The following is a 20803-nucleotide window of genomic DNA, read 5'->3' as shown; positions in this document are numbered from 1 at the left end:
CCTATTGGTTACCCTTGGTTTTGTAGGCATGGGGAATATACCTAAGATGTTTTTAGGTGACATCCATTTGAGCAGTGAGTGTCTTCCTTCAGCTGTGGTGTGTTGTTCCACTGCTAAATTTATTCTTTCCTTTTCTTACTGTCAAATAGAGACATTGTAGTGTTCCTTCCTCCCAGGGTGAGTTGTTGCTGTGACTGGTAATGGATCTTGTGCTCACTTATGCGTTATGGTCTTGCTTGTTTTTTTTCTCAAGTGAAATTAATTTTAAGCTTAAAATCTTCCCCTTTTGACAGCTGCTTTCACCTCATTGAAGATGACAGAAGCAAAAAATATGGGGCTGAGTGCCCCTTATGTGAAGCTGTAGTGATTAAAAACCACCATTAGTTGTTAGCTAGGAATAATCACTCTGTGTTGCATGAACTGGCCAAGATGGTTAGAGTAACTGGAAAAACCCCAAGCCATCGAGTTATATCAGATAAGTGGCTCTAATCAGTCTCTTTTTACTATAATATTTGTTAGGAATAGGAAGAAGCACCATTCTGAAACAGAGATGAGGCATAAATACTAAGCAGGATTACTTGTCTCATGCTGTGTGTATCAGCCTTTTGGAAACCTTTTAGCGACTGCCAAGATGCCTTGTATGGCAACTCCTCAGGCAATCAGTTGCCTTTTCTTCCTAGTGACTTTTTGATTATTTATGTGCCAAGATACTGTCATCCTAGTCCTCCTCACTCAATTAGGCAGTGCTTTTAGCACATAGGCCTTACTGTGATGGATAACTAATATATGACTTAAAAACCTCTTCAGTGTAATTATTCCCTCAGGATTATAAAATACACATGGGCTTTCATCCCCACTCAGATGTGAGTACCATTAAATTCAGAATTACTGCCACACTTGTAAGGCACTTACACTCTCATATCTTTTTGGAATTGAAATTGCTTGGAAAGACAGAGTGGAATGGAGAACTAATCTGTATTTGACTTATCTGACATAAGCCCTGCTTCGATTTATTTTGTGGCTAGGTGTGTATGCAATAATCACCATATAGCATCAGTTGAGGAAGTTCTGGGACTGACTTAAAAGCTGTCACCATGTTGTAGCTCTTCTGCAAACCTTGCCTGTTTTAATGGTGTTGAAAAACTTAAAGGAAAAAAAAATCAGAAATCCAATTTCTAGATTTTATTGTTGCTTACAGACTTGCTTGACATCACTGTAAGTAAGATCTAAAATGGAGAAACAAGCTAAGAAGAGTTTTGTATACTCCACGTTTCACTTTACCTGGTTTGGTCAGCTAGTTTCTCTGCCAAAGGGAAGAATCACTGAACAGTGTTGCAGAAATGTCGTTATACTCTGAAAGTAAAAGATTTGCTTCTTTAATAAGAAGCCAGAACAAATATGAATCGAATAAACGTGATGCTGAAATAATAAAGAATACTCCATCAGAAAAAAAGGTATTGTAAAATTCTCCATTTCAAAATGGCAGATGATCAGTTGTTGAGAAACCTGGCCTCTTCTAACTCTCATTGAGCAGCTGGTATGTTAAATGGCCGAGCTAAGCTGTTCTCAATTAGTGAGGATGCTTGTAAATGCTGTCAGCAGTAAGAAGAGCACTCTTAATACTGTGACAAGTGGAACCTTGAAATAACAGGTAACCTCTGGCTGGATTATGTGTTCAGTACAGTGACTTCTGTTGTTCCAGGTCCTTTGGGCCCTTTCTTCTCTTCTGGAAGAGAAATTGTGCCTATCTGAGTATCATTGTGCGGTTTCCCAGGGGCAGAGCAGGTGGCAAGATTCCCTTGGCACAGAAGCATCAGTGGGTTTTTTGTCTCATTTTCCATAACAATTTCTCAAGCGCAGTTAAAAGGTCTGCTTAGTTTTCTGTTCTGGATAGAGATGTGCAGGGTTGGCAGCTCTGGGATTTTCTGTTTTGCCAGCTGGCAAACATGCACATTTGTGTAAGCTCATTCATTGCTGATACTGAGCGACAGGTGCTGATTTACTGTTCTTCAAATAACGGTATTGGCGTGTATCCAGCACGACTGAGCCTAGAGAACAGAATACATCCCTTAAGATCTTTGTGGCACACCTCTCTGAGTGCTTATTTCTTGGTGTTGGGTGGAGTGGAGTTCAGTGTATTTCAGTGATGATTGTCACTGTTTTTGTCAGGAGCTGTGATGGTAGTGCCACTGAGTAGATGGTAATTTAAAGATGAGAAATGCAAATCATTATATTCATGGCAATAACAAGGCAGGTATGTTGTTCACAGCCCCAAATCATTGGGGATTGCTTCTTCACAGCTCCTCAGTAGCCACTGGATTTAAAGAAAGGAAGCCCAAGACCTGTGTGATAGAGTTAGTCTGCTGCTTCGGTTGTTCTGATTTCTGTATGGGGAGCATCCAAAATGCCTTGTTTCCGGTGGGTGCTGAGGTCACATCCAAATTGAAGAGACAGCCTTCCCCATCCTTGTGAGCTTCCTCTGGGGCTGCAGTGGCACTGCAGTGCTTTGGCACCTTCTGGGTGCTGGTTTTACTGGAAGAGGTTGAGGGTTGAGGAGAGGACAGAGCTGTGAAACTTTCCTTTGAGAAATCAACGTGGAGAAGCTTTGCTTTGTTAACTGACCCATAGCAGACCATGTGTATAATGCAGTAACTTCCACGTGGACAAAATGCAGCTCCTCCATACTGCTGGTGCTGTAACTGTCATTATGGTAGCAGTAGCTTTTGTACCAGTGGGCTCTGCACAAAGGGGAGATTGGTTTCCTTCTTCTTGCACGAGTAGCATTTATTTGATGGATTTATGAAGGAAACATAAGGAAATTGTTTCTGACCAAAATAAATCTCTCAAGGCTCCCATACAGATTTTAAAAACAAAACCATCGTGTCTGTGTAGCAAATAGTTCTAGTGACATCACTGATACCTTATGGGGTTGTGTGTTTAGTAGCAAACTGTGTTAGTACATTGGTCAAAGACTGAAGATGATAGGAAAAGACAACGTGAAGGATTTTTGCTTAAAGCATCTGCAGATCATGTAAATGTCACAATCTTTCACACAGGTTAAAAACACGGTAATATGTTTAAAACTGGCAATATTTAGCTGTAAATATTAAAGTTAAGTAGGAACTCACAGGTACAGAACTGCATTATGTGTCTTTGGGTGTTACAGTAGTCCTTTGTGGATGTCAATTTTCCATGGCTGATAAATAGTGTCATCACCTCTACTTTATACACTTAGGGAGAGCAGATGCTTGAAATTGAAGGAGCATGTTCGGGGCTGCTCATAGAGCTAATGAGGCAGCTCACAATAAAAATGTAGAGTAACTGCTCAGTTTTGTAATTCCAGCTCAATATTTATTTCTCTTTTCTAACTGTACTTGGCTATAAAGTACATACCTGAGCTGTACCTTCTGCTTGTGGCATAACAAAACATAGGAGGCTCTTCTGCATTTTGTTACCCGGCCCTTAAGCGGTGGGTCCACCTTTGAGCCTTCTGGATTGCAAAGGGAATTTTATATGGTTACGTTCTTCTGAACTGGCAACAAAAGAAGTCAACTTCCCCACCCTGGCTGTGCCTGTTTATATCTGATCTCAAGCAGCGGAACAATAGTCCTCTGATTCATTTGTGCTTTCTCTCAAAATAAGACTATGGTCTCTTTTTGCCTGTGATTTAATTGAGATCAAGTTGGTGGCAGAGCTATGCACAGATTCCTATCGGAAAAATGGTTTGTTTAAAATAAATGGGTGCTGTATTCCGGGCCTCGGTTCTACATTACAGCGGGCAATGAAGAAAAAACAAAATGCAAAAGAAAAATGAGGTTTTTTTGGCACACGCAAATGGGTTTCTAAAGTAACAACTGTGCTGCTACTAATTATAGGGTTGGGCTTTTGTGCAAAAAATTGGAGACTGACTGTAGGTGTGGAATATGCTGTAGGAACTGAGTGTGTTACTTTGAGTTGATGACGTTAGAAGCTGCTAAAGTTGGATCTTCGTTTAATGACCAATACCACCCCTTTGCACTACAGAGGAAATGGTAAAAGCTGCAGCGTTTTCTCTGTATTTCTCACTGTGGTGTTTTTGATGCTTTTTTTAATGCAACAGCAATTACTGTATCACATACTGTATCACAATTAGTGCCAAGCTGTTAAAATATATTGATTTTTTTTTTTTTTTTTTGAGGGGTGGTGTGTGAAAAGTTTCCCTGGTATCTTCTGAACCTGTGTGTAAGCTCTTGTAACACATGTTGACTAGTTTTGTTTGGCAAGGCTTTGTTACACTTGGCATGTTTCTCCCTTGCTGCAAGTTAGCGTAGTGACAGTATATATACACTACTGCTCCAAAAACAACCCCAACTCAGTTTCGCTCCTTAGCATCAACATAGCAGCTTAATGTTATCTGCGTTGATGTATTTCTTTAAGCTCCCATTTGTCACTACTAATTTTCCTAGTGACATGGCCCTTTTGATGTGATATCAGCATCGCCTCTAAGGATATGTGCATCTGACTATGGGGCGCTCTTTAGTGCTTAGAAAAACATTTGAGATGCGCTGTTTGTAGAACTGGATTTACAACCTAAGGAACAAGTTTGTCTCCTTAATTAAAGGGAGCTTTCTTCAATCAGAGTTTAGGCATTCTTTTAAGATATTCATCCCCAGGGTGTGAATATATGTCCATGTGAGCGTGGTGACTGGATGCCTTGAGTGTGAGACTTGAACAAAACGCAGCTGAACCCTGTGCAGTTTTGGCAGATAACCACAACGAAGTACTTCCAAATCAATATTACTGGTAAACAATGAAAATACAATAGAAAACTAAGAGCAAAGCTGAAAGCTGTGTTGGCAGATGTGTAACATCAGTGTCCTCTGGATGCTCATTTTAAGATTACCTGGAAAGATTTGGTTAATAGTAAAGGTCAGAAAGGCTGTGTGAGAGATGCAATCAAAAGCATCTCAAACAAAAAATCTTTGTAGCAAGAAGTTAAAAATTAAAAAGAGCAATTTTCCTGGCTATTTCTTGTATGAGCTGAGTGCAGTGTTTACATATTGTCTAGTTATTTTGGATGCCAGCTCCCCTCAATTGCTGTTACAAGTTTTCTTTCAAATATGTTGCTGTTTCTGTACCTGGCTCTGTCATTTCAGTACATACCTCTTTTTTTTTCAGGAGGTAAGAAGGTCTGGGGCCAGAGTGTGGTCTGAAGACCCTGGTCAGGCAGGCCATGCAGTTAGCCAAAGCCAGGTCAAAGTACTTACAAAGTGTTTTCTTCCTAGAAGAATCAGAGTGCAAAGGGTCACTTTAACTGCCTGCCAGCAATAAAACAGGGAGGCAATATCTGGTTACTGTGACCTCTGAGTTAGAGGCACATAGGTAAGCAGACTGAGAGTCTGAAGAGTGTGCAGAGCAGTGTGGGAAGGCAGCTGTAGGACTGTCAAAATATTTCCAAGCACAGACGTGATCATCCAGACATCACTGAAAGGTTACCTGATCTCATATGCAAGGAACTCTTATTAATAATAATGTCAACAGCTTTGATAGTTTTACAGCCAACTGCTAGGGATCCTTGTTTACATGTTGTGCATATAGGCATGTGCTGAGGCAAAATGTCCAATAAGCAAATACTACTATTGATCAATAATATTTCTAAAATCTACTAGGTTAGCTTCTGGAGCTGTTGTCTTATGTGAGCATTAGTAGCCTGAAAGAGATAAAGGTTTAGAAGTGGTTTGGCAGAGTTTTGGCAAGGAATACCAGCACAGACCCCAATTCAGTTTAGGCTATGAGTGACAGATAAGTAGGTGCACAAGGTAGTGTAACTGATAGCTGCAGCTGTAAGGAAGAGCTGACAGCTCAGATGATCTGGAGCTTGACTGAGACCTTAAAAGCAGGACATGTCTGTCCGTTCTTGCTGTGGAAATGCTCTTTGTCAACATTGCTTCAAAGAAGAGACCACAATTAGCCCTATATGTACTCTAAGTGATTGGTATTGTGTTTTGTAATATGTAAGTGAATATCTGATTTTTATTCTCAATATTGGCTACTTACCTCTTGAGAAGATGATTTTCAGGTTTCAGCTCTGCTTTTCCCTCCTAACTTGAGAAGTATGTGGTGTGAGATCCCTCACACCAGAGGAGTCCCTGTTCTCTCACCTCTCCTTTGGTTTGATTTGGTAATTCTCTATTCTGTCAGATTCAGGGGGAATATGTCCTCCAACATCAGAAGAGTAATCAGAAGTTGAAATAAAATGACTGGTATTAACTTAGTGTCCCCTTAATTGAAACAGAAAGCAACACAGTCTCAGGTGCCTTTTAGGGACCTGTTAACATATCCACATGCTAGCAACTCAGTGTTTTGTAAGTGTGATCAAATGTTTTTTTACAAGACAAAAAGCCCCCAAAGTCACCACAGAACCCACTGCAGCCTATCAAGACCAAAGAGATTCCAGGAATAATCTGAAATGGAGGATGAGAACTATTCTTTGCAAAAACTGCTCATTTCTCTCTGTTAATGGAGTTAGTGCTCTGGGCAGCCCAACCTTTAAGTAGTTGCCAGCCTCTTCCTTTTGCCTGTCAGACCTGAAAATCCAGGAAGCACACGGGAAAATTGCTTCAAAAACACCTTCAGAAGTTTACATAGCTCAAGACTAGAGTCCAGAACAAGGAATGAGGTCCAATGGTAGGCTCTAATTTTACCTAAAAGCTGAGACAAAAGAACTTGAATTTTTGGCTTGGAACTAAGTGAATTAGATAAATGGCCAAGAGAGGTAGCTAGCAGAGCTGATGAGAGGTAAATACTACTCAAGGCCATATTTCATCCAAGTTTTTGCTCACCTTCTATCTCTGTTCATTCCCTATTGGCTGACCTTGAAGCTTCTGTGTCAGTGGAAAGCTGATTTCTGACAACGTTCTGTTGAGAGTAGATCTTTGTGTGTATGACTTAAGCTTCAAATTCTTTGCCATTCCTTGTAAACCCCAAATTACTCCACCACAACACCCAGGATTCCTAACCCTTCTCCCAGAGGAAGTGTTTCTTGTGCTGTTATGTATAGATGGAAAGTTTGTAAATTGTCCTTATTCTTAATTTGCAGTGGTAGAACAAAACTCCCTGAAATCTGTGAAAAAAGCTTTCCTTAATTTTGGTTTCCCAGCCAAAGAGTTCATGCAAATAAAACCAAAATCTAAATAAAACCTATATTTAAAAATACATGCATATGGAAATGGAGTTGTCCATCTCAACTTGTTCATTCAAATTGGCTGGGTATGCAAAAGCTGCCTAAAATTAAGAGTTAATGAAAGCAGACAATAGACACAGGAAACCTGGCAAGTAACAGTAAACCTCATCACCTTAACATGCAATCATCCCACTTAGAACTAATAAGCATGCCAAACAGGCAAAACAGGTCAAACATGGAGTAAGTCTGGATTATCTTGTTATAAAACTAAAGCTGTGGTTTGACTAGTTTTGTTTGTTTGTTTTTAAAGCCAATATTACCACTGAAAATAGAAGTCTCAGCTCATCAAACTACTGCTAGTTTCTGCTATCCCTGGTGGTTTCTACACCCTTCTCCATCTCCTTTCTCTGATCCTTTTTACACTGGGATTATTATGTGACTGTGGGTTTGCCAATTGAGGAGCTTGTGCATGGGCAGGGGAGGAGCAGGAGAAAATGCCTGAGAGCTATTTCTCAACTTGCTCAGTCTGATGATGCTGTTTGCCACTCAGCTGCAGTGCTTCCCATGCTGCCCTATACCTTTCACTAGGATGGGGAGTGGGCAGGTGTCTCCATCATTAAGATAGACACACATCTAAAACGTGACACCCTTTCCCTCCAGTACTTCCCTGTGCTGAATTCATAGTGCTTCTTGTTTAAGTGAAGTGCTCCTCTTGTTCTTGTAGACAGTGGGCAAATTAAACCTGCAAATAGGTATCACTTGATGCCTTACTCAGACTAGTGAGCCTCATTGCCAGAAGGCATACCCAGCTTTCTTCTTACTTCCACTTCATCTGGAGTTCAGCTGTTCTTGTTTTAACTGTCTGCTTTGCAGTGTGAGTTTGGACAAATGCTTTCTCTCTGCTGAGTGCCTCTAGTCAAAAAGTAAACCTTGACTGTCTGTGAAATTTGCCCTGTAGCTGTATAAGTCAGGGCCTCTCATAACACATTCTGTGGATCCTTTAAACCAACCACTACCCTGGGAAAGGAAGAGGGATGAGTGGAAAGCATTTGAGTTTCCTAGGACTTAGAGTTGGAAGCTTTCTCTCCCTGAGTAAACAAGTGACTACTTTCACTTGTACCGAGAAGCTGATAATTGTTTTCAGCTTCTCAAACTTGGTCATCAGTTGCGTGGGAAGTGTAAAATACCTTTCTTCATTCGGATGCTGTGCCTATTGAAAGTAGTTGTGTGATAAAGATGAGGGAAATCAGAGTATACATCAAGTCAATCGTCGTGAAGTATATTTCAGTTGTTCTACAGCTGTCCTGGTTTTTCAGCCTTGTGTTTCATGTTGCTAGGATATGTCCTTACTGCTTTTTACTTGTATCCTGTAGGTGAGACACAGAACTTCAGACCAGGTAATGGCTTTGAAGATGAACACGCTGAACAGCAACAGAGCGAACATGCTGAAAGAGGTTCAACTTATGAATAGACTCTCGCATCCAAACATCTTAAGGTATACTTTTCTTCCTCTGAATTGTTTGGAGATGCACTTCCTAGTGTGTCTGGTATCCAATGGGTAATAATGAACCTTGGCTAATTAAAAATAAAGAAATTTAAAATCTTCTTTGTTAGTGCTCCAGAATGTATCACGGGTTTTTACATGCTATCCATTCCAACATGCCTGCAGTTAATTTCAAGATGTTATTGCAAAGATTCTTGTTTTTTAACCGTTAATTGCACTTATGTGAACAATTACTGTTGTTGATTATTTGAGACTACTTTTGCTTCTCTGCTGTCCATTTCAACTCATTTTCACATTTCCAAAGCCTTTTAAGGTTTTTATTTCAACCTAGAACCACCAGTCTGGAGTCTGAATTAGTCTGACTTTCTTCCATCCCGTAACTCTGTAGAGATTACTTACAGATAGGTTTGTGTTTTACCTTAGTTCTCTTTCCTTCTCTGTTTCTAATAAGTCGTGAAGTAGCAGTTTGGTTTTTTAGCCTCTAAAAGTAGTTTGTGTTTTTTTTGGCATGGAGTTGTAAGGCTAATTTTAAATACCCCCACTCTCATTTCAATGTTTCTGTGCTCAAATTCTGCATTTGACCAGCACTGTAGATATCTGTCTTAATCAGAAGACACTGAAGAGCTTAGTTTTCTTTTACCAAGTTTCCAGTAAGTATGTAATCTCTGTGGTAGCATCAGAGAGATTCCAGTGGTCAAATATATACATATAAAAAATACCTATTAAAAAAAATCTTGAAGGAAAATTCATTAGGAAAAGTGAGAAACTAGCCTCCACTAGAGGGTTTATTTTGGCAAAAATGGAACTTCTTGGTTAAGGGTGTTTTGGAATAGAAGTTCTTGAAGCTGCGTTGGATGGTGGAAAGGGGATTGTGATCTTTTGTCTCCTGTTTCTATTAGCAAATGTGATTCCAGAGGCAGAGTAGATGTTAACTGTAGTATAGTAATTTATTCAGTTGCTTTCTTGTTGATCATAAGAAAGAGCTGCTTTTCTTGTTCTTTGTTTACCCCAAGGATCAGATTAGGGATGTTTCAGGAGCCAAAGCAGACTAGTGGTGTTCATCAGTGCTCAGCGCTGTTTCTACTATCAACTGCATTATCTCCTATCTCCATCTCGTTCTTGCGTGCAAACTGGAGGGCTAAAATGCTTTTCTGCCTTGGCTTGATGCTTGTCCTTCCTGTTAGTGTGAGATGCTGCTGCCTTCTGGCAGCCTGGCTTATCACATCTTACCTCAAAGCAGATGGTAAGAGCAGGAGTGGAAAGGTGAGCTGGGGTTCTAGTTTGTACCATATAGTGTTTACTGCAGTCATGTTAATATGGGGTGGCTGATACACAATAAGACAAATAGCTGGGACTCGTTGAGCCAGAGGTTTGGAACATTTCTTCGCTCCCATATTAGCTAGTATCACATTTAAGTACAGTGCTGTTCAGGGCTTGGGTTAGATCTGCTGCCAGGTCTGGTGTATGCTTCTGAGTGTTTTTCAGCACTTTGATGCTTCTCTGAATGCTGATGTTGCACTGCAGTCATGAGTTTTTGCCTAAGACAGTAGAAGAAAATGGAGCTGGAAAGAGCTCAAGGAGGCTGTTGCTATCTCAGTCTCAGGAGCCCTACAGCTCCCAGCCTAGGAGACCTGATACCTTCTCGTTCTGGTTCTGATACCTTTACATTCTAGTAAAGTCTTACAGGTGTGTTTTCCGTATTTTGAGAAATGAAGTGGTGTGTTAGCGCAGATGGTCCAACTCCTGTGCTGTCTGTTAAATTAGTGCATCTTCAATTTTGAGATAGATTTTCAGTTTTTAATATCACCACCGTTTTCATTAAAAATACTTCTTTATTTAATCTGTACCTCAGGGACATCATTTAAAACATCCTGTACGCAAAAAGCCTTAAATTACGTCTTAAGTGCTCTCATGGGAGCTCTTGGAGATATTGCTGTTTGGCAGTATGCGTGTAGGCAGACTGACTCGTTGATTGAATCTGCTTTTCTGTGCATACACACACAAAATGTGACATGCACGCTACTTTCTCATTCTGTGAACTTTAAGGAGAATTTTCTCTCAGCTACTTTTGGACTAATCTAGCACCCTGGAAAGGCAGTACAGTTGTTTTAAATGCATTCTCTCCTGTCAAACTTTCCTTCTTGTGAAATTGATTGACTTTGAGCCAGTAGGTAGAAGGACAGCTTTTGTCTTTTATTATCATTTCTCTTGTATTGAGTGCTAGTTTAAAAGGAAGGAATTTATTTATTTATTTTTTAACTTTTCTCTCTGTAATGCAGTAATCTAAAGGGAGTATTTTATAAGTGCTGCATGCAAAACAGCAGAAGAAAGGATGTGTTATAATATGTTACAGAAGGTATAGATGAATTGTTTTGCCTCCGTCTTTAATCAAAAAGCAAGTGTAGAAAGCTATGTACATTTTTAGAATGGTTCCTAAAACATCAGGTAAGGTTTAATGCAGACTTAGTGTTCTTTCTTATACTCTTCCCTCTCCAACAATAGCCAGTGCAATGAAATAAGCATCTGCCTGTCTTTTGAACTCATTTCTCTATGTGTTAGTGAGCTTGTATGAAAGATTTTTGTGTTGGTGATTTTGGTTTGATTCTGATTTTTAAAGTTATCCTCAGTCTACCGAATTATTTTATACAAGCAAGCAGTGATTTCAGAGGGTGTGTTGGACTGTAGCTACCCTAGGTTTATCTGTAGAGCAGAGACACTTTCTAGTGAAGTTCTCCCAGTGGAAGGCGTGTATGCAATACCTAGATGTCCACAACGGCTCTTAAATCTGGATATTAGTTTGTTTAATCTAACAAAGATGCAAAGATTGGGCACTGTGGTTCTTAGTCTCCAGTCCTGTCTAGAACTTTCTCCCTGCAGTCTGAACGGAATGAAAGCACTTTGGGTAACTGCCCTGATGGACTCAAAAACATTCAGAATACTTCTTCCTCCTGTTCTTTAGGAGGACAGGTGATACAGACTGTGGAAATGTTCAGCACTGTACTTAGCAGTGTGGACTCAAATAGCATCCCTTAGATTTGCAGCCTCTGGGGAAAATTTTCCAGCTGCTGGTTTTGACTTTGGAAGTGATTCAATTTTCCTGATAAATCTGGATGTACTGTCTTGAAAAATAAACTTCCTTATATCTGCAAGTATTCTCCTCCGCTGTGGATGACTTACTCATTGAAGCTTCTTCCAACTAGAAATGCTTACAGGAAGCGTAACTCTTGGCTGATGAGACATTCTGCTGCAGTTCACCTACAAGCACATTTTGGCTCTGCAGGCGGTGCATCTTGCCAGCAGGAATAATCTCAGCTGTACTGGGCCGGCATGTCAGCTTCCTATCCACAGAGCTTGGGATCTCCTGTGGGTTGAGCTCAGAAATTGGAATCTTATGTTAAACTTGGTAACTGTATTTCCTGGTAGCTGCTGCGTATATTATCTTATAGTGAGAAAGCTTCTCTATGGTATTTTGTAGCAGTACTTGGCTTAACCAGGAGGCTTAGTATTGCTTGATACAGCAGTTAAGACGACACTTTCCAGGAATCTGAATCGCTAGAGGTCTGTTCTATTGTTCTATCAATCTATTTTCCAGAGCCTGAAAAATGAGATTCTTGACACGATCTTTTAATGGTTTCACTGTGTTGCTTGTAAACTCATTAAGTCTGTTTTATCAGTGTATCTGGTTTCCCTTTTCCTGGCTAATATCTTCCAAAGATGTGGGTTGTACAAATAGATTTTTATCCTGCATTTTTCGCATGATCGCAATATTGAGCTTGGCTTTAATTTCCAATTTAAGGTTAGAAATGTTAGTCTGCTTCCTAGTAGAAATTCAAGGTGCTGAAGAACTGTTGAGCTCTTACTCTCAGTAACTTGAGCTGGTGTGTCTTTCCTGCCTGATGTGTCGGTTTGCTGAGGCTATGAATACGTTTCCATTGAGTCATCCTTTGATCAAACAGGTTATCAGAAAAGGGTCTACCAGTATGTTGGTGAAAGACATCTCTCCTGTTTGGTAAAGATGGGACGACATGTTTAACAGGATTCTTAATTCTAACCTCAGTTTTCATTGAATGAAAGTACTGTAGCATACAGGATTAACCTCGTTAGCGTATTTCAGAAAAGAGAAAACACCAGCTCCAAATTTGTGTTATCTTGAATTAAGTGAAACTATTAACACCATACTTTTGAAGCCTTGCAGAATGCATGGAAGTAGAAACAGATTCCTGCTTTGGAGAGTTCTACATTTATTAGCTGTAGGAAGCTTAATTTGTGAACATGTTTATGAAAGAGTTCATACACAGTTGCTGTGTGAAGTAAAACTCAGAACAATGTTTGTGTAGATAATATATCTAAATCAGCTTTTCTCCCCCTTCCCCTGAACATCTATTGTGTGTTATTGCTCTTCATTAAGCAAGAAGAGTTGTGTTTTCAGAAATAAAAAAAAAAAGTTGCATATTTCATTTGGAGAAAGTGATATTTGTGGTAAGAGCAGACAACAGAGTTTAAAGCAAGAGTCCTGCTACTTTTATTTTGTTATAAAAACAGATTTCCACAGCTCAGCTTATGCAAAGAACCTTACCTATGTTATTTCTCTTTGGCTGTTTGCAATTTACCAGTCAGCTGTTAGACAAGAGAACAATAAGGATCATTTATTTGTTCAGAAGCAGCTTAGCTGTACTCAAACTGCATGTCTTGCATCATTTTGGTTTTAAATTCAGAAAGTTTGGGGCTATAAATGAGCCTTTTCCTTCAAATTGATAGCCGCAGGATTCCCGTTGCATTTAGTGGAATTGTGCCTTTGTACCTCCTGTGAAGTGGAGGTTTCTGAACACTGTACAATGACAGGCAATGCGTTTTTGCCCATGGAGACCAAAACCTGAATGATAAAGCTGACAACTGGCTAATCTAAAAATAACCAAAATCTTGACTGTGCAGGGAGGACTCCGACGTGCATACAGGTTAAGTTGTACTGAGCTTTCTCACAGGAGATATTTATTGTTACTGTTAATTTGCATTTTGTTACTTAGAAGCTCAGCTTGTATTGTAGAATAATGAGCTTTCAATTATTCCTCTTATGTTTTAAGTATTGGCATTTTCTCTGACATTATTCAGAAAAGTCAAGGGATTGATGGTCGATTCTTTTAGCAGGAGTCTGTTGTGTGCGTACCAGATACCATCAAAAGTTGCTTTAATACAAGTGTTGAAAACAAAAGGGAGGCAAAGGGGAAAAGAGAAGTATGCTGCATGCACATGCCCTCACAGTCCTCTGCGGTTAGGAATGGGGTAGAAAGGAACATCTTTGTGTTTATTCAGCACAATGAGGAGGGAAGTAATTTGCACTTTATGCAGACCAACAGTGGATTACTTGGCTTCATTGAAACAGGGAGCTCTGAGGCTGTTCCTTTCTGCAAAAACATTATATGCTGGCCTTTGCTTGTAGTTAAGTTAGTAACTTTCCGTCTTGTTTGAGCAGTTTCCTGTGCTCTCTTGGAACATATATTGCAGTGTAGGCATATAATTTTGTTTCATGCTGAGACTTTTAAATAATTGACCTTGCATTGTCTGAGGCTGATTATTTTTTTCCCTTTTTCCTTCTTTCTTGTGCTCACTGCTACTTTCTGTTATCCTTGTTTCTTTATAAAAAACAAAGAAAAGGAAAAAAAAAGGGGGGGGGGAAGAAAGCCCAAACCACTTCTCTTTTTTTGTTTCTTGTAGGTTTATGGGTGTCTGTGTGCATCAAGGACAGCTGCACGCACTTACTGAGGTAAGGCTGTTTCATGATATATGCGCTCAATATGAAATTGCTCACAGGTCAGATTCTGCAATTGCTCTTTACCTACAGTCGTAGTTTCTTTTATGAGGCCTTGATAGATAACCACGTGCTGCTTGCTATGCAGAGGTAAGATTGCAGCATCAGGTCATAGAACTGTATTTGCTGATAGCCCTTGGATGTCTTTCATCATTAGAACGTCTCATTAAGATGAAAAAATCACACTAGGAACATAAAGTTCCACTGATAATACTCAGATTAGATATTCGGGTTGCCACTGAGATGCTCCTAAGTAGTACTTGTTTTGGAGACCTTGCATTGCATTTACGTCTCATTTATTATTCTCTGATTTCATATGCATCTCAAAGATGAATCAGGGATGTTTCAGCTGGGTGATATCAGTATATTTATTCCATGCTGTGTTATTCTAAATAACATGAAGATTACACCTTAATCTGAGTTCCGTAAAGAGGAACTATTCCATTGCCTCTATTTCCTGGCTAAGGTCTATTTATCAAATAGGAAACAGAAAGTTTAGTTCACATGGGCTTTCCCACCAAGTTTCGCTGGATTATGTGTTTAATCCCCCTCAGGAAAAACAAACAAACAGAAAAACCCCAAACCAAACAGATGGAAGGGTTCTCTTGCTGTGAACAGTGACAGCTATTTTGTGTCAAAAATCAAGGCAGTGTTTATTCTGCTGTTTTAGTTTGAGTTCAGATTGGGGAGATGCTCCTGTTTTGTAAAGTTCATGTTTCTTGTTGACATTTATTTTGTAGGAACTGCTTAATTAAAAAATTAAACTTTTTATCTCCTACCTAAATGTAAGACAGGTGGTAACGTGTATGTTATTACTTATCAATTAAAGTGGATTTCTGGTGCATTTGCCAAAGAATTACTTAAAACGTTTATGTTAAAGAAGATCCCTGCAAAGTTTTGAAAAACAGATTTGCTCTCAGCATGGTGTAAAAATATGTATAGCAATTACCTGTGTGTAGCTTGTCTCGTGTGGACCGAAGTGGACATCTATAATCCCTTTGATAGGAAAAACTACAACCTAAGGAGGTTAATAAGGAACGACAACTACCAAGTCATTCTTTCCCGTGCAGTAGTTGGTCTTCAGTTTTATAGAATGTATCGAATTAGTTGTGTTTTCTGCTGGTAGAGGTGTTCTTCATCGTGAAGTGTGTGTGCAGTAATGTTTCTATTCTGATGACTTTTAAAAGTTCAGGGAAGGGGACCGAAATGGCCAACTGAAAAAGAAACTAGCAAGATGAATGTGTTGAGTCCCCAGTTCAAATATAGCCCAGAAGGATAAACAAATCATCCACCATCTTGTGGCTTCTTTCAGCATGTGGCTCAATAAAGGTGGTCTCCCACCTTCCACAGCTTAACATAGTTGATACTAGTCTGACACTGCTAGCACATAGAACTACTTCCAGGGTTTTACTTCTTTGGAGATGAGCTATTGATTCAGCAGCCCATTCCTCAGTATGTAGCTCAGGTGCAGGGAGAATCTCTCACTGCCTACCCTGGACCTGGGACTTAATTATCACTTGTTGTCATGAATTATGCATAGTAAGAAAAGTTGTGTTTTGATAGCATCGTTGATGATATTTCTAAGTAGAAGAGATGCAGCATCACTTAGAGCTTATGTCTGAGGAGGTGGTAGGAAATCCTATTTGTTTGCATGTGTTCATGGTATAAGAAGTTGAGCTCTTGTGACAAATAACTGGTGAATGAATTTAGATGTCTTGCGCTTAGTAGCCTCTGTGCTATTAGCAGGCAAGGCAGCAGTCCCAAACATTAGAGGAGCATTGAGCATTTTGTAAGTTAACTAAGGGGCAGTATTAGTAGCATACAGTACTTCACTATTAGAAGACAGTCTACAGTGTTAAAGATTTCTTTTCTCATGTCTTTAAACACATGGAGAGCTAAACACAGGGATCATGCAGAGCAGGTTTTTTGCCTGAGGTAGACCTCAGTATGTAGGCCTCGGGTTTTTTCCCTACTGGCAGCATTTTGCATTGCTTTAATTGTCCTTTGTCTTATGTGGCTTTTGGTTTTGAAACTGCTACTTAAGCAGTTTGTTTTGCTTTTCCAGCAACAACAAAATTATTTAATTATAGGTTGTCCTAGGACTTCAACCTTGTTCTAAATCTACAAGCGTATCAGTTTTAAAAATGCAATATTATTTTTGAAGTTCTGCTCAAACCAGAAACCTATGGCATGTGCTGCTTTTGAAGTAGTTCACTATCTATCCTTAGAGACACAGGACAATTTAGGGTGGTGGGGACCTCTGTCCTTGAAAGCGTGCCATTAAACTTTTAAGGGAAGTGGAGCTCAGGTAAGTTGGCAGGTTTTAGACTGTCTCGTGAACATCAAGCTAATGGGCATAGATTTACTGTGCTCACTTGCTGTAAGACTGGGAACTGAATATTTCTTCGCACTCAACTGTAATCTGTGATCTGTAATCTGTTTGCTTCTGAGGCTATGAGTCTGCAGTGCTTCCAGCATGCACTTACATGCCTCTCTCACCTAATTCCAGGCTCTCTTTCAAACTTCTTGGTGTTTTCTGTCCACTTCCCCAATCTAACAGCTCTATGTTCAGAATGTTGATGTCTGCAGCAGTGCTTGCTGGCAATGCAGTTTTGATGCAGATATACATACCAAGAACGGCTGTAAGAAAAAGGTCTTGACTTGCTTTTTGACTGCTTTTTATTTAATTTTAATTTCTTCTACAAGGAAGGGAAGATTCTTTAAGAGGAAGGGTCCTTCAGAATTAAAACTTTGACAGGCAGCATTTAGCATCAATAGTGTTTTATTGAAGCATCCTATCCCTTCCTTATTTTTTCCTTCTCTTTTGGTGGAGAGGCTTTGTGTCTGCAATGGGGAAACGATAACAGGACGTCCCCTTGGGCATCTTCCTCTAAACCAAAAATGGCAGGTGTACCTTTCCTTCTAAATAGAAGTTGCACACTTATGAGTTTTAAAAGGCCTGAGTACCCCTTTCCTTCCCTGCCTCCTCCTTTCACCATCTCTTACAGCACATGCTGAATTGCCTTACTACAGTCTCAGTATCCCTCAAACCAGGGAATCTCTGCGGGCAGCAGTTGGTGTGTGTGAACTTTGGTATAACTGAAAAGAAAATGAAAATGTGATACAGGTTGCACTAAGTGGAAAATTGAAGTATTCAGACTCAAAATTTCATACTGTTAGAAAATAATATAGTAATTCTATTACTATATTAAAATAATTTAATATAGAGTAAATAGGTCCCTAAATATACTCTTGCATGTAGTCTATGGTTATTTTTAGTAACTGCCCAAACTATTAGAGAGAGAGGAATCTGCTGCTGGCAGAAGAATTCTGTTACTTCATACATGTTGTTCAGTATTTTCACTGCTGAGGATTTATACAGCCAAGCCATACTGATGAAGGACTTCCAGATCACCTTGTATTCCTTAGCTAATAGAAAGCACAGGGCACTACCTTTGCTTACTGAAATTTACCATAGAATCTAAGCACCTGCTATAAAGCATCTTATTTCAGTGTAGTGAGGGCTTCAGGCAGTATGTTGTGTTACTTACTTCATGGCTTTGTGGAACTGGCAACTGCTGCAACTTTCTGAAACAAACAACTGTGCAAATTTTCTCTTAGGTGTTTTTACTGACATCATGGAGAATATACCTGTTAATTCCAAGAGCCTTTGTTTTGGAGGAATTAGTTTAAAAAGACGGGATTTAAAAAAGAAAAAACAAATAAGGAAAAAAGATGAACATGCTGTGATGACAAAAGGTATCTTTCAGCTGACTTTCAGTAGCCAACAGCTGACATTTTAAAATGCTTCTCAGCTCTAGGATGCTGCAGAAGGTCCATTGTTTAAACTCTGTAAGAACTCAAAGTATGTGTATAATTCTGCAGATTAAATTGATCCTTATGATCTCTAAACCAATGAATAGCGTGGTCTGTGGATTAATACTGTAATAAATCTCTACTTGCATGCCTCATTGTTTTTGTCCTTAGTTCAGATACTTCCTGGAGCTGTAAATGAATGCTACAGTCTTATTTTATGTACTTCTCCATATGAACAGAAAGAATGGTCATTGCAGTGGTACTGTGCTGAAGCCAGTGCTGGAAAGTGCAACACTTAGAAGCAATCTGGGCCTTTAGAGTTGTATAACCCAGGTTCCAAAAATGTAAGTGAAGCCTTAACAAAAGTTCTTCAGAAGTCTCAGGTCCTCTGTTAATCTATGATTACTTTGCACCCTCCCTGGAGTGGATTTTGTTATCAGGACTGAGTATATTTAATTTCAGGAAGGTATGTTTTAAAGACAAGGATAGTTATGATGTATAAAACTGGCTATTGATGATATTTCTTTGCTTCTTTTGCTCCTTTCAGTGTAGGACTTGATGTCCAGGCAGCACACATCTGTGTTATTTCCTCAGTTAATTTGGTTGTTTGGGTTCATTAGCTTTTCCCTTACAGGAGTCATTAAGCACATACTTGCTTTGGGGTCAAGAGGAAACCATTCATCTGGCCCCTAGGGACTTGACCTGCAGGGAAAAGTAGTGGAAACCTTGTCTGATGCGGTAGTAGTTTTGTTTCCCTTTAATGACTGGGGACTGGATGAGAAGTTCTGTAGGACCCGAGGAGAAGAAGAAGGGCCATGGCAGTACAAGTAGGGGGTTAAAATGGAGCAGGAAATGACTCAGGTGTTAAGAAGACTACGCTAGTCTGTAATATGTAAGGTGAGAAATCATTCCATTTCACTGAAACTGTTTTTTCCAGCACTAAAATAGAATGAATGCATAGAGAATGTCTGCTAGGACTGTTCACTGTCTGCACAGTGCTTTATGGTTCTGTTCTTGGGGAAAAAACCCTCATTATCTCACTGTAGAAAAATCATTGCAGAATAACAGATACCTTGAAATATTTTGTTACCTCTGCTATAAATCCATTACAAAACATACAGAACTGTGGAGTATTTTATGTTTCACTTGGAGGAACAGTTTTAAAATGAACATACACAGTTTTTGCATCTTGTATGTGTGCCTGTGAATATGGGCTCAGTCTTTTGAGTCTAAAAAGGTCCCTCAAAAACAGATTGTTTATAGAAAGGCAAGTTTGTTGACTGTGCTCTCTGATTCACTGTACATGGCCACCAGAGCTTGGTTATGATGAAAGTATTGCCTTTGTCATTCAGCAGCTGTCTTGCTGAGAGGAAGCAGACATAGGTAACAGGGAGTTTTCTTAGAGCCTGAAAGTTAGGAAGTTTCTGTTTATATTCTGAGATGAATGTGTTTATAGCATGGCAAACCAAGTCTCTAGCAATGTCTTTCTGAAACTTTAAAGACCCTGAATCTTTAAATTCTAAGCCTTGGGGTGTACTTCTCATTTCTTATATCAAAGTAATCTTTTTACATTTTTTAAGGGATAATTTGAGGGAAAAAAAAATCTATACATTTGACTACTAGGTACTTGTATCTCATATACATATGTACGCATGTTATTTTACTAGCTTTGTTCAGGGCTGCAGGTAGACCTGGTACTTTTGCATGTCCTTGTGTGGCTTGCAAAATCATTTCTAGTATATCTTTGACACTTTTGGAATGCAGTTATTTTATAAACTTGCTTTACTGTAGGTACCTCCCTTCATCTGTTTTGATTGTTCACAACAGCATTTTAAAGTACTCGTCAACACATGAGCTATATTTGGTTTTAGTTTCTCAGTCTTCACAGCATATGGACCGTCAATCTCAGTTTTGCTGTAGCAGTTCACTTAAGATCTCAGTTTAATTTATACAAAGTTGCTGAAATTGCTTTCAGCCAATGTAGATTGATGCTTGTTGGCCAGCTCTTCCTTTCCTTATCCTATACAAGGTAGTTCTGTTTTACCTTCCAACTGGGTCCTTCTTCCTGTGGATTAGTAATATTAGGAGGAGTAACATGTGTCTCCTTTGGTTTGAGAGATTTGCATATGAAAGGCAGAATAAATTTGGTGCTTCACAGCTTGTAGAATTGCTGAGAGCTATTCCTTGCAAGATCCTTGTCAAGAAGTATTGGTATCTCTTTAAGAATCCATATCCATATTAACAGGAGAATGCTGGATTGGCCAACTGTTTTGGTTGAGGGGTGGTGTCTGCCCAAACTGTTATTTGGAGGAGATGCATGAAAAATAGGGCAAAAAACTCAACCTTTTCCATTAGTGATTCTCTCCACGTGATCAGTCTTAAGAGAACAGAGCGAGGGTCAGAAGAATGTGAGTACAATCCTGTTGCTTTGATTAGCCAAAGATGTCTCATTTTGTTGACTGATGAAATAATGCTGTAGGTCCTTGTGCCAAGTCCTTATGACTGCTCATTCCAT

The 20803-nt window shown here is 39.4% G+C and overlaps 1 protein-coding gene across 1 annotated transcript in view; it reads left to right on the top strand.

Moving 5' to 3' along the window:
* The window catches only part of TESK2 (testis associated actin remodelling kinase 2), a 63430-nt gene that overhangs the window by 12391 nt on the left and 30236 nt on the right, over window positions 1-20803 (top strand). Inside the window, exons 3-4 of the mRNA XM_015870127.2 lie at window positions 8536-8657; window positions 14379-14427. Of these exons, the coding sequence (XP_015725613.1) occupies window positions 8536-8657; window positions 14379-14427 (171 nt within the window). The remainder of the gene's footprint in view (window positions 1-8535; window positions 8658-14378; window positions 14428-20803) is intronic.

The sequence above is a fragment of the Coturnix japonica genome, chromosome 8 (assembly GCF_001577835.2).
Source record: "Coturnix japonica isolate 7356 chromosome 8, Coturnix japonica 2.1, whole genome shotgun sequence".
NCBI lineage: Eukaryota > Metazoa > Chordata > Aves > Galliformes > Phasianidae > Coturnix > Coturnix japonica.
Note: the sequence above shows the minus strand (reverse complement) of the source record. Positions and strands in the feature narration are given on the sequence as shown.